The sequence below is a fragment of the Primulina eburnea genome, chromosome 17 (genome assembly GCF_022965805.1).
Source record: "Primulina eburnea isolate SZY01 chromosome 17, ASM2296580v1, whole genome shotgun sequence".
Classification (NCBI taxonomy): domain Eukaryota; kingdom Viridiplantae; phylum Streptophyta; class Magnoliopsida; order Lamiales; family Gesneriaceae; genus Primulina; species Primulina eburnea.
The window spans coordinates 19043764-19057663 of NC_133117.1; the positions used below are offsets into that span (position 1 = coordinate 19043764).

The 13900-nt window shown below is 44.1% G+C and overlaps 1 protein-coding gene across 1 annotated transcript; it reads right to left on the minus strand.

Moving 5' to 3' along the window:
* Positions 1-358: 358 nt before the first annotated feature.
* On the minus strand, positions 359-1799 carry LOC140817926 (uncharacterized). The gene is made up of 3 exons (XM_073177717.1): positions 1107-1799; positions 891-1052; positions 359-676 (listed from the first exon to the last, which is right to left on the minus strand). The coding sequence occupies exons 1-3, from the start codon at positions 1797-1799 to the stop codon at positions 359-361; spliced, it is 1173 nt and encodes a 390-aa protein (XP_073033818.1).
* Positions 1800-13900: the final 12101 nt, after the last annotated feature.

Sequence of the window (13900 nt, forward strand, 5' to 3'; positions counted from 1 at the left end):
TTTCTTGAGTAGGTGCCCGGGGAGTAGTTCTGTAAGCCCAGAGAACACTGGGTAATTCTTCTACCCAATCCTTTCCTTTACCTTGTAGTCTTGTCTTCAATGCTTGTACAATAATTTTATGGACGACTTCTGTTTGGCCATTAGCTTGCGGATATACAACAAACGTAAAAGATTGAGTGATCTTCATTTCTCGGCACAATGACGTAATTCCTTTGCCCTGAAATTGTCTCCCATTATCTGAGATTAGTCTTCTGGGCACTCCAAACCGGCATACGATGTTCTTCCACAGAAATTTCCTGCTCAGTGATTTTTGCCAAGTGCTCAGCTTCTACCCACTTGGAAAAGTAGTCAATTGCTACTAATAGGAATTTTTCTGAGCTCGGGCAATTGGGAAAGGACCCACAATATCAATGCCCCATTGATCAAAGGGGCAAGATGCCCAAATAGGTTTCATGAGAGTGGGCGGGCTGTGCTTAAAATTCGAATGATGTTGACAGCCTTCACAAGTTTGGACCACCCGAGCAGAATCTTGACCAAGAGTCGGCCACCAGAAACTGGCAAGCATTGTTTTCCGGGCCAAAGACATTCCTCCAAAGTGCTCGGCACAACATCCTTCATGAATCTCTCGGAGGACATAATCCACCTCTTTCTTAGATAAGTATTTCAAAAGAGGTCCCTGGAATGATCTCCTGTACAAAATATTATTTATGAGAACAAACCTGGGAGCTTGTCTCTTAGTCTTCTGAGCTCGGGCTCTGTCCTCGGGCAGTTCATTATTTAAAATGAACTTGATCAGAGGTGTCATCCAAGAGTCACCGGGTACTGGTAATATTTCTTCCTCAGTGGAAAAGAATCAACCGGGAAACATGCAAGACCTCCCGGGTGCTAACTTCCGATAAAGAAGCAGCCATTTTTGCCAGAGTATCCGCTTCGCCATTCTCCTCCCGAGGTATTTGTTCAATACCCCCAATCCGCAAAACTTCTGCTCGGGCTTTGATGAGCTGTAAATACTTTAGCATCCTGTCATCCTTAGCTTCATACACGCCCTTTATCTATTGAGTAATGAGTTGCGAATCAGAATACAGAATAATCCGGGAAGCTCCGACTTCCCGGGCAGCTTGGATTCCAGCAAGAACGGCTTCGTACTCGGCTTCATTATTGGTTACCCGGGAGTCAATCCTTAGTGCCAGTTTAATCTTTCCTCCTGGAGGAGATATTATCACAACCCCTACTCCACATCCAGCAAGGCTAGATGCCCCATCCACGAATACTCTCCATACTTCCTCCTTATTGGGTTGGAACATCTCGGATAAAAAATCTGATAGAGCTTGTGCTTTGATGGAAACCCGGGGTTTGTATTCAATGTCATACTCCCCCAACTCTACTGTCCACTTGATCATCCGCCCGGACACTTCAGAGTGAGTCATAATCCTGCCTAGAGGACTATTGTTAAGAACAACTATTTGATGTGACAGGAAGTAGGGCCTTGTCTTCCGGGCGGTCATGATCAAGGCCAAAGCATTCTTCTCCACTTCGCTGTACCGGATCTCGGGTCCTCTTAGAGCATTGATGACATAATAGATAGGCTTTTGATCAAAGCCTTCTTCTTTTATTAGAACTGATCTGACAGTATACTCCGTAGTAAATAGATACACAAATAATTTTTCCCCGGGCTCCGGTTTCACCAATACAGGAAGATCTGCAAGATGAATCTTCAAGTCCTGGAAGGCCTGTTCACATTTCTCATCCCATCCAAATTGTTGGGCCTTCCTCAAGACTTGAAAGAAAGGATAACTCATGTGCGCTACCGGGAAATAAATCAAGAAAGGGAAGCAATCCTCCCAGTCAGCTTCTACACTTCTTTGACAGATCGGGGAGATGGCATGCTTAGCACAGATTTGACTTTCTCCTGATTCACCTAGATCCCCCGATCTGTCACTATGAATCCTAAAAATTTGCCACTTTTTACGCCAAAAATACACTTGGTAGGGTTGAGCTTGATCCCGTAATGTATGAGAGTGGCAAAGGTTTCCTCTAAATCAAAAATAAAGCTCGCAACCTCCCGGGACTTGCCCAGAATATCATCCACATAGACTTCCACGTTTCGTCCCAGCTGCTTCTCAAAGAATTTGTTCATCAGACGCTGGTAAGTAGCCCTGGCATTCTTCAACCCAAAAGGAATTACAATGTAACATAATGTACCTCCCGAGGTGATGAAGCTGGCTTTATCTTGATCACTCTTGGCCAGGGGGATTTGATTATACCCCTGGTATCCATGAAACTCAGCAGTTCGAAGCCCAATGTGGAATCCACCAATTGATCAATACGGGGCAGAGGATAATGATCATTGGGACAACCTTATTAAGATCACGGAAGTCTACACACATGCGCCACTTCCCGGTAGATTTGGGCACCAATACAACATTCGAGAGCCATGTAGGGAATTGAATTTCCCGAATGTGGCCGGCCTTCAGGAGTTTTTTCACTTGCTCATCAAGAACTTTGTCCTTTTCAGGACTAAAGTGTCTCTTCTTTTGCTCACAGGGTGAGATCCCGGGAGAATGTTCAGTTGGTGCTCCGATATTAGAGAAGAGATCCCTGTCAACTCCTGTTGGGACAAGGCAACACATGAATATTATATTTCAAACAGTTAATCAAACTAACCCGGGTGGATACACTGAGGTCCCGAGCCACCCGGATTTGCTGGCCTGGTTCGACTTCTACCATCTCCTGCTCCTCTTCTACTACAAAATGCACTTCCCCTTTCTCCACCATTCTTCCTCCCACTTCATCCACCCTTGCTGTGGGGACCCGGACGCTAATTCATGTCTTAATCATTATTAATGCCAAATATAACAATTAAGAAAAGTGGGACTAAATTTTTTTCTTTTTAAAATATAAATGCGGAAACGTAATAGTAATCTATCTGATATAAATGTCCATATCAAAGTACAAGTCATGTACTACATGTCTTTATCTCAACTAAGTTCAACGACTATACATCCAGTGCTGAATCATATTCTGCTTCTGGGCTCGGATCTCCACGCTAACTATAATCTCTCTTCCTGATCCTGATCCTGATCCTGTCCCACCTGTTGTTATGCACACATACAAACAAGACAACAGCCGGATAACTCCAGTGAGAATTACATTCCCAGTATAAATCATGTATACATGCATTTCATATAAACAAATATAACAGCAGGAAACAAATATTAATAACATGTATGAAAATCAGAAACACGAATCAATACAAACTCTGAATCACACTCCGTGATTCTGAGACTCTGACTCGACTCATCCTAATCTAGGGATCCCGCTCTGAACAAGAACATACACCCACCTACACTCCCGATCGGGGTGGTGGTACGTTCTTATTCACGGACTTTGGCCCTTTCCATATCGAATATCAATAATAGAAGAAACTCCAATTCTATCCACTTCGATATGACCAAACATCCGGTGTCTTGACCTATCCATCACAGACTTTGGAACTTTCGCCAAATCACTATCCTATGACAATGTGCAATGGCCCAGTGATCATTCCATCACTATCTGGTACCTCTGTCACGAGATCAATCGTCTAGGACTAGGCGCATCCGCCTATGACTCAATACATAAATCAATAAACCAAAGATATCAATCTCATTCAATTACAAATATCAATGGAATAAAATGAATTATGTGATTTTGGGAAACTCAAGTCGAATCGGACTCGAGTTGTACAATCCCGTATCAACATAAATTTATACCTTTCGTTTCGTTGTGTCGATCTAACTCTGTCAAAGTCTCTAACTCACTGCCTGTCAAATCAATCTGGCAATAACAATATCGAATACACTGTATCAATGTATAACTCAATTCAAGACCTGTTCTGATCAATACTCATATCAAACATAATCTGATTTATATCAATGATATCATTATACAATCTCAATCAATACTGAATCTGATCAAAATCAATCTATTGATGTTTCGACGGCATAACAATACAGTCTTGATAACCCCGTCAATCTCAACATCGCAGATATAATACCACAACTAATAATCGATATCAATACGAATCTATCTTCAATAATAACAGGTCATAATATCAAATCTGCACAATCTCAATCATATCGCTTCAGAAAATCATAATAATTATATAAACAGTCCTTTCCTCGATCTGACTTCAATTATATACTGATCAGTATACCCAGAACACAATATATCAGTCAAATCATAATTCCCCCAATATCATAATTTCAAACGATATCAGAATTCAATAAAACTTACGTCCTGTTGTAGCTGTCGTCGCTAGGAACTCGGTACTGTACTCAGATTCAAATTCGGACGGACGGATTTCACAAAATCATAAATTTAAACCAAGGTGAAGTTTTGAGGGATTTCTGAGGATTTCTCGATTCTTTCTCTTCAGGAAACGAAGGAATGACCATATATATATATATATATATATATATATATATATATATATATATATATAATATATATATATATATATATATATATATATATATATATCTCTCTCTTGCATGTTAAGGAAACGTGGCTCCTTTTCCATGAATTTCAGTCGGTGCTCGGGTGGTCAAAAACTACCGCCTAGGCGCGGAACATTCTGTCCGAGCCTCACTTTGACATAAACTGGCGCTCGAGCGGTCATAAACTACCGCTCGGGCACCACACTTTCTGCCCAAAACATGCTCTTGTGGTGCATTGGCGCTCGGGCGGTCCTTTTCTACCGCTCGGGCGCCAACAGTTCTGTACAAAATATTGATCTTGCATTGTACTGACGCCCGGTTCTCCACTCGAGCTCCTACAACTTCAATTCTATCAATTAATCAATGTCTGATTACAATAATTAAATCTCAGACATTACACTTGCTTTCTTCTCTTCACTCTTGGTTTTGCTCTGATCAGCCCGGACTGCCTGCACATAGAATTTCCGAGAAGATGGATGATCTCCCCGGACTTCTCCTACCCGGGTCCCTACCGGAAATTTTATCTTTTGGTGGTAGGTAGATGTCACAGCTCATAGCTCATTCATGGCCGGCCTCCCCAGAATGATATTATAAGATGATTGGGAGTCCACAACATTGAAAGAAGTCATCACCGTTTTTTTGAGATCTTGGGAGCCCAGGGTTAGTGGTAAGACAATCTCCCCTTCCGGGTAGACCACATGGCCAGCAAAGCCAAAGAGGGAAGTTTCCACGGCTTCCAGGTGATAGCCCTACAAATCCATCTGTACAAAGGCATCTTTAAAAATTACATTTATAGAGCTGCCCGAGTCAATAAAGACTCTCAGAATGTCATAATTTGTCATTCGAGCTTGGATAACCAGGGCATCATTGTGGGGGCAGATTCACCCCCTTCAAATCCTCCGGGCCAAAACTAATGACCGCCTCATTCCTCCTTGTACCTTCTAGCTCCATACACTCCCTCCTACTTCTCGACTTCCTCGCCCGGTTAGAGTCTCCATCAGTAGAGCCTCCTGATATCATTTTTATCAACCCCGTAGGAGGGGGTGAATTCTTTTTTCTTTCAAGCTCGGGCTCTCTTCTTCTCGCGGGCCCTCTCCTCGGACTACTCCTCATATCTCCTCCTCGGGCGCTGGATCCTGGCTGCTAAGATGTCCAAGGTGGCAATCTCGGTCCTTTGATGTCGTGACTGGGTCCCGGTATAGAAGGTAAGACATAATTTCCCTTAAGTGTTTTGCAGTCCTTGGTGTTATGATAACACACTTTGTGAAGAGAGAAAAATCCTCTCCTCTCTGGCCGGGGTAATTGATGGTCTGGGGCCAAGTCTCTGCTACATTCTTGCACTTGCCTCTAGCGGGCAATCTTCAGAGGCACGGGATGAGAAAAATGCCCGGGATTACTCCTCTTCTGTCCCTTCTACTCAGGCTTAGACACTCGGTCTCCCCTCTTCTTCTTAACATCCTCCTTCTTCTGCTTCTGAGCCTCTTCCATGTTAGTATATTTCTCTGCCGGGACAACAAGTCCTCGAAATCCCCGGGCACCTTTTTGGTCAAAAATTTGAAAAACTCACCCTCCCTCAAGCCCTAGGTGAATGCGGTAGTCTTTGTTTCAGTGGCACAAGTGGGAACGTCCAGAGCCACTCTGTTGAATCTTCTGATATAAGCCCTTAAACTCTCTTCTGGGCTCTGATTGACCTCGAAAAGACTAAAATCAGCCTTTTCGTACTTTTTGTTGCTACTGAAGTGGTGCGAGAACACCTTTTGAAAGTCTTTGAAGGAATGTATACTTTGAGGGGACAATCATTCGAACCATCTCTGGGCTGAATCAACCAGTGTTGTCAGGAACACTTTACACTTTATTCTATCAGTGTAACAGTGCAGCATGGCCATGTTCTCAAATCTAGCCAATTGTTCCTCAGGATCTACGTTGCCATCATATTCCTTTATTTTGGTCGATTTAAAATTCCCGGGAAGAGGTTCTCGGACAATGATGTCAGCAAACGGGCATCCTCTGGTGAGTGCCCGGGAAGTGCTCCGACTCTCCAACTGCCCTTCCAGTACCTTCATCTTCTGTCTCAACTCTAACAACTCCTCCGCCACAGTAGGAGATTTGGACCCAACGCTAGACTCCTCGTCCTCTCCTCTTACCTCCTCCTCCTCCCTCACCTCCTGCTCTTGCTCCTGCTCTCGCTCCTGTCTATTTTCGGGCGGTGTAACATGTTGAGAAACTTCTTTCCTGGTCATACCTTGCTTTACAACATCAGATACAATCTTCTTCAACTCTTCTGGGTCATGGTAATGAGATTTTTCCCGGTGTTATTAACACCAACTTGTCTGGAAGTCTGCAAACAATGAAAAGAACTCGTGAATGGGCGTCGGAGGGGTGTCCGGCGTAGCCACTCCGGTGCTAAAGTCAGCAGGTGGAAGATGAACACAAGCAATATTTGAGAGAGAATATGTGTAGTGCTTAGAGTTCAAAGATTTCGGGATCCTTAAATGAGAAGTATACCTGCTATTTATAGTAAAAAATGGGGTAGGTACCTCTATTCCAGTGCCACCTACTAAGTATGGCAAGTCGATTGCCCATACTCTAGCTTCTGATGGCTTCTAGGACACTCCAAGATCAATTTGTTCTGACAGATTAGACTGCATGTATCAATCATACTCGAGTGTGGTGCAATTCTCGAGGTTTCCCGAGTGGTAGTGTACCCAGGAAGATGAGGAGCGCTCGGTTGGTAGAGTGCCTGGGTGGTTCGTGAGAGCCCGAGCTGTTGGTGGAGAGCCCGCAATGCCCGGGAAGAGAAGACTTACCCGGGTCATTAGGAAACTCAACCGGCACATGGGTCACGATATCGGCTATCCTAGTAACAAACCGGGTTAATGATGACCCGGATCCTAATGAGGGTATCGATTTGTATTTCAAAAATTGATGAATTTTATTTTTTTTGTTTAAAAAATTTTTTTTTTTGGATAACACGTATAGCATGTTTCACGATGTCTTAATATTTTATATCATTGAATCATTATTTTTCTTAAATAATCACACACAATCCAATAATTACAAACCATAAAAAATTATCACAAAGATTTTCAATATCTATACAATAATTAAAGTAGAGAGGGGTGAAGCCTAATTAAAAATTACGATTGTATAATCATATATACATGCAATATATATTAATAAGTTTATGGGGTATAGAATAATTAACTTGTTTGTAATTTTTCTATAAATATAATATCTTATCTGATTTTTAAATTTTTAAAATGAGTAAATATCTTTGTTTTTGTCTAAAATTTTATATATTTAATTTGTCGTATCTCTACCTCTATATCTCTATGTTGTATTAAGTGTGAGGAAGAGTGATTTATAAGGATATTATTACCTCATTGTTTAAAAAAAAAAATTCCATTTTTTGGCCTTTTATTTTGGGTTTTCCCTAATTTCTTTGGCCTTTTCCCCCTCAAATTTTTGTATTTACTATAGGATACTGATTTGTCGCTGATGCGACCCGGGCGAAATGGTCGAGTCGGGTCGGGAACTCTACCGGTTAAGCTATCAAAAATATTGAAGGAAATATGAGTTAAACGTTGGATCTGGAGTGTGACTTCTCGAATACTTTGGAGGACCTGCGAGCAAGAAAGATAACCACGTGAATGGCCTTGGAGGGGTGTCCGGCGTGACCACTCCGATGCTTAAGTCAGCAGGGTACTCAAGCAATAAAACCAATGTAGCCAAGTGATGGCTATGATGATTGGTGTGTAGTAAATGAGAGTAATAAATGTGAATTAACATCTGAGTAGATGATCAATGCGAATAAGAAACCTGGTATTTATAGTAGATGAAGCAATGATGACCTCGTTTTGTGTGTGTGAGCATTAAATATAGTAGGGTGGCTGATTGTACCCTATTATTCTAACATGTCAAATCATATGCTAGTCATATCTCATCTGTCCTGTCAACCATTAATATTAACCAGGGATAGGTCGGCTGTATGCGTGATCTATCAAGTCAACGCCATTAAATGCCCCCCCCCCCCCCCCCGCATCGAGGTGTCAGAGGATAAAACTTCTCGGGTAATCTTGCCAGAACTCGGGCGGCACGTCCTAGGCGACCCATAACCCAGGATATGAGTGTTTGCTGCCATATTCAACTTTGAAAATATTCTGCCCTGACCCGGGCACCGTTCATGGGCATGCCCCATGACCCGAGAGATCCCGGGCCCTACCAATGTCCCGGGACATATCGGGGCATCACCACTCCCTCCTTAAATAGTCGGGCTACAGTCTACTCGCTTTCCCGATTGGTCCCACGTGCTCGGTCAGGAAAATCACTCTGATACGCTTTTTGGGTTGATCGTAGTTGTATTGATACTGGTATGTTGTGGAGACACGTGTTATACATCAATCCTATCCCCAGCGTTTTATGTTCTCGAGGATGATTTATCGTAATATTTCGATATCTGTGCACGTCTTTTCAACTGTGGGGTACAACTTCCAACACTCCTCTTAACACGTATTAAGAGATCAACGGCTGTGGCTAACCCCTCACTCCTATATATAACAGCATCTTTTCTCTAAAATTCCATCAGTCAGCTTACTATTCGAAGAATCAAATGGCGAGTTCAAGCAACCCGAAGGCTCTTGTCGCGGAGGAAATTTCGCATGAATATTCCGAGAAGAGAAAAACTGAGATGGAAGATGAAGTGTTCCAGAAGATTATTCACTACTGGGAAAACCTCCAGAGATTACAACTTCTTTACGAAGCCGGAGAAGCTAATGCTTCGAGACTGGTGGTAAAGATGAAGAAGTACCGGGATCGCCTGAATGTGACCGAGAGGGTGAACATTTTTGAAGGCGACTATGTATACCAACTGATGCTGTTCAAGGAGAGGAAGATCTTATCGAACATCACGGGCTCCGATAGCTTCCTCAAGACGTCCACCGGTGAGTTAAGAAAGTGGAGGACCATGCGGACACTTTTCGTAGAGGAAGAACACTTTAATGTAATCTGCAGGAATGCACTTAAATAAATTAAATTCTTATTATGTTCATCTCTGTTCTTTATTTTTTTGGGGCCCGGGTTTAATTTCCATTATGGCGGGCATACTATTAAATTGGATAAGATACCCGATTAATAACCGAAATGATTGATGACTGATTTTAATACCCCGGGCTTAGAACATCATGCCGGGTCTTCACATTTCCCGAGACGTCAGGACTTTTAATTTCTCGAGTCATGGTAGTCATAATTATGGGCGAATTGTCATCAAATCTTGGCTGAGAAAACTTCTCATATTCTGAGACGCTTCGATAACCGCATACGCCTTTTGCCTACCTGATGCAACTTTCGAGGCATTTACTGATCGTCCACGTGTATGTATATTAGTGGTCTTGATGAATTCTCTCTCCAAATAAATGACAGTATGCTTTGATTGACTCGAGGCCCTTCGAATTTCCTCATATTAAACGTCCTCCCCCCCTCTATAAATAAACCTGTGGACGAAATGCATCGGCATTAGCAGAATAATGTCGAGCTCCAGCGATTCTAGTACCTGCAGCAGTGCCGTCTCCTCCATTGGTGCGCAGAGTAAGATACCGGCTGAGTTGCACCCGTATGTGGAGAATTTTAAGAAGACTGTTGACGAGTATATCTTGACCAAGGTCATTTTTACTTGGCACAAACTTCAATTCATCGGCCTCCTACACCTGAACGGTGCGGTCCTCACCCGTTCTCAAAGGTTGGTAATGAGGAAATACAGACGAGAGCTAGGGGTAGCTCGAATCGCAGATTTGTTGACCGACCAGAATCTGCTACATGCCATGTTATGGAAGGAATGTCATCATTTAAACAAGATTTCAAACACCGAGTCCTTCACCAACCTTCATATCCAGGAAGTTACCGACTGGATGGATGAATGGAAAGGCTGGGTGGCTTCTGAAATATCTGTAATACGACGTCGACCATTTACTTAATAAAATTCTTAATTATTGCCTCTCGCGTCTTTTTGATTTTCTGCAAGTGGATTAACATGACCGGACCTAATAACAATTAATAGTCGAAAAATGGAACACATTGGTTTAAAACTTGTCGTAGAATGCCGGGGCCTTATATTCTCGAGCCATCGAATAAGATGGCAGGAGCTGTCTTTCTCAGACCGGGTCTTCATATTCCCCGGGCTTGAGATTCTTTTCTGATTTGTGTCCCCCGGGTAATCGATGTGCAGTCATAATGACAAATTCTCTACTGACATGCTGTCAGAGCCTGTATGCATTCCCAGCTATTAAATAATCTTGACGCCTCGATTCCAGCATCTGTCTTTCAAATTTCCCGCCTAATTCTGCCGCTCAATTTCCAAGGTTAATCTGGCCCGTCCGATCTATTTCGGATCAACGGTATAGATTCCACTTTTCCCCTATATATCGCAGTTCATCGATTTTCCCAAAAATCACTTGCAAATTCATTTTGTGGCGAAGCCCTGCCAAATTATTCTTTCGGTCTCTCTGTTACGTAGATTTCTCCGGCAATCTCTCCGGCTACCAACCACCACTTTCGCTCCTTCTCAGTAAGTCTCTCTTTTCCCATATCTTAATTACCTCTTTTTTTCCATCATGTCCAACTCTACCTCTTCTATCTCTGGTAAGAATGTTAAGGGTCGATCGGAGGACAACTCCCCCACCCCTTCCGAACAATCTGTTCAAATTCCGAGGGGTGTTCCTACTACTTCTTCTCGACCCCTACCCAAGAAGGCTGCTAAAGCATCTTCCTCCTGATCCCTGGTTCCCCGACCAAGGGGAAAGAGAAAATAGCAGGGTCCTTTTGGTTCTCTACTGTGACCTCCACCCTCCGCCCGAGTAGTTTAGGAGAAATCCGGTCTCTAGGAGCCATTCCCTCTTCTTATGACATCAGGATTCCCGGACCGAACGATCACCCCGATACCCCTCCCATGGGTACCATGCTTTCTTCATTGATCAGCTTAAGAGTGGTCTCCGCTTCCCGGTGCATCACTTCTTTGAAGGAGTTGCTCGATTTTTTAATCTCCCTCTTAATCATCTTCATCCCAATGCTTTTCGTATTATGGCAGCTACCTTCGTTTTGTTCCGTATGAAACTTATTCCCATTAACTCCTCCATCTTCCATTATTTCTATTCTTGCCGATTAAATGATGGGGTTTTCTCTTTTATGGCCCGGATGCATTACCGATTTTTAACCGACATCCCTTCCTCCTTGAAGGGATGGAAAACAAAATTTTTCTTTCTTCGATTTCCGACTCTCCCGACCTGCGCCTTGGGATTCCTGTCTTCCATGCCCAAACAACCTGAACTTGCCCGAGATTTCAAGCTTCTCCCCCCTTTCACCCATGCTTGGGACGCTTTGAGAAAGCAATCCTTCTTATCCTCAATGCTGATCGGGTCGAATAATTTGGCTTACTATGGGATTGGGTCCCGGCCTGAAGACCCTGTAGATCAGATCATTGATGAGTTTGATCATCCTGGGTCACAGGCGGGTAAATTGCTTTTCTCGGTTTTCTTATTTTTTCCGTAGATTAATTTTTCTGATTCACTCTGTCTCTGGTGTAGCGGAACAAGATATGATCAGAGCGAGCTTTCAAGAGGCTGCCGCTAAGAGAAAAGCGGAGCAAAAGAAAATTAGAGCGGAGAAAAGGGCTAGGGAGGCCCAAGAACAGGAGGAACGCCGAGCCAGGGAGGCGGCCGAGGCCGGTGAAGCGGAAGAACGCAGAGCCAGGGAGATAGATAGCTGAGGCTCAGGAAGCGGAGGAACGCAGAGCCAGGGAAACAGCTGCGGCACGGGAAGCAGAGTCTAAGGCCCGAGAGGAAGCTGTTCCTCCCCGCGAGGGACCTCTCTCCTCGGGCATGGAGGAAGACCCGACCCCTCTGAATCATCGCAAGAGGAGAGCCACGACGGGGCCAAGGGTGGAGACAATAGTGGTGGAAGATGAGCCCGAGGAGGTGACTCACTCCCCTTCCTTTGCTGGCTCCTCTGCAGGTGATTCTATTGAGAGGCCTTTGATTCTCCCCAATATTTTTGGGGATACTATCAGTTCAGATTTAGTAAGGATGATTCTAGGCCTCCTTCGTCCTGATGAGGTAGCGCACCTCCAGGGAGTTCAGCCCAACATGCTTCTGAGTGAAGGAGCCTCCTAGACCTTCTCTGTAAGTTTACTATTTTGGCTTTTCCCTTTGGTACAAGCCTTCCTGACTTCTTTCATCTCCAGGGCTTACAGATGTTAATACATGGGTATGAACGGGTGGCTAAAGTGGCAAAGGGAGCTCATGCCCAAACCAAGGTCGTTAGGGAGACGCATGACAAACTCAAGGAGGAAATTGTCCGGATTAAGGAAATCCATGAAAAGTTCTTGCCCGGGAGAGGGCCGTTTGGCAGCAGCAAAGGGACCTGATCCGGGCTGAATTAACTGATGCCCGGGCAGAGGTTCAGACGGCTAGGGCAGAGGCGGAATCCTCCCGGGCTCGTGCTGAGGATTTCGAGGAATTAGCTGCTGAGGCCAGAGAGAAGGCGCTTGCAGCCAGAAAAGAAGCAGAGTACTCCCGGGTTAGGGCCAAGGACATTCAGGCGGCTGTGTCCCTTTTAAAGAATACTCAGGCAGAACAAATGTCACATTTTCTGAAGTCGCCTGAGTTTAAAAAGATACTAGCCGAGAAAGCCTTCCCGTACTTTGAACAGGGCTTCAACAAGTGCCAGGTGCAATTCGAGGAAGCTGGTCTGGTTTCAGCCGATATGGAAGATTTCCCGGACTTGGAGAAGGCTGCTGCATCCCTTCCGGATGATGAGGAAAATACGGAGAAACAGGACCCCCCTGTAAATTAAATAGCCCGTTTTTATTTTACTCTTGGTTTCTTGGGGACTTCGTAAATACTTTCTTTAATGAAACATAAATAAATTTTCGAATTTATTTCATTGCACGTCAAGGAAAGGCACCTCGATCTTATTTGTCCGGAGTACGGGTCAACCGGGCCAAGGTACGGATCTATGGGCTTTAAAGTATAACCGAGGTACGGGTCCACCGGGCTAGGGTACGGGTCCCTGGGCTTTAAAGTATAACCGGGGTACGGGTCCACCGGGCCAGGGTACGGGTCCCTGGGTTTTAAAGTATAACCGGGGTACGGGTCCCTGGGCTTTAAAGTATAACAGGGGTACGTGTCCACCGGGCCAGGGTACGGGTCCTTGGGCTTTTAAAGTATAACCGGGGTACGAGTCCACCGGGACAGGGTACGGGTCCCTGGGCTTAAAAGATAATCCGGGGTACGGGTCCACCGGGCCAGGGTACATGTCCCTGGGCTTAAAAATACTCTTTCAAATAATTTCCTTCATTTGACGTAGAGATAATAGATACAAATGTTTCTAAGCATAATACTTCTTTAAATGAAAAGCATTCCATGGCCTTTTGA

Bases quoted from the DNA above. Each gene is read 5' to 3' on its own strand.
- LOC140817926 (XM_073177717.1), bottom strand. From the start codon at position 1,799: ATGAGTTATCCTTTCTTTCAAGTCTTGAGGAAGGCCCAACAATTTGGA. The intron at 1,053-1,106 runs GTCGGAGCTTCC...ATTACTCAATAG, and splicing joins GAATCCAAGCTGCCCGGGAA to ATAAAGGGCGTGTATGAAGC. The intron at 677-890 runs GTTAGCACCCGG...AGATCATTCCAG, and splicing joins TGGCTGCTTCTTTATCGGAA to GGACCTCTTTTGAAATACTT.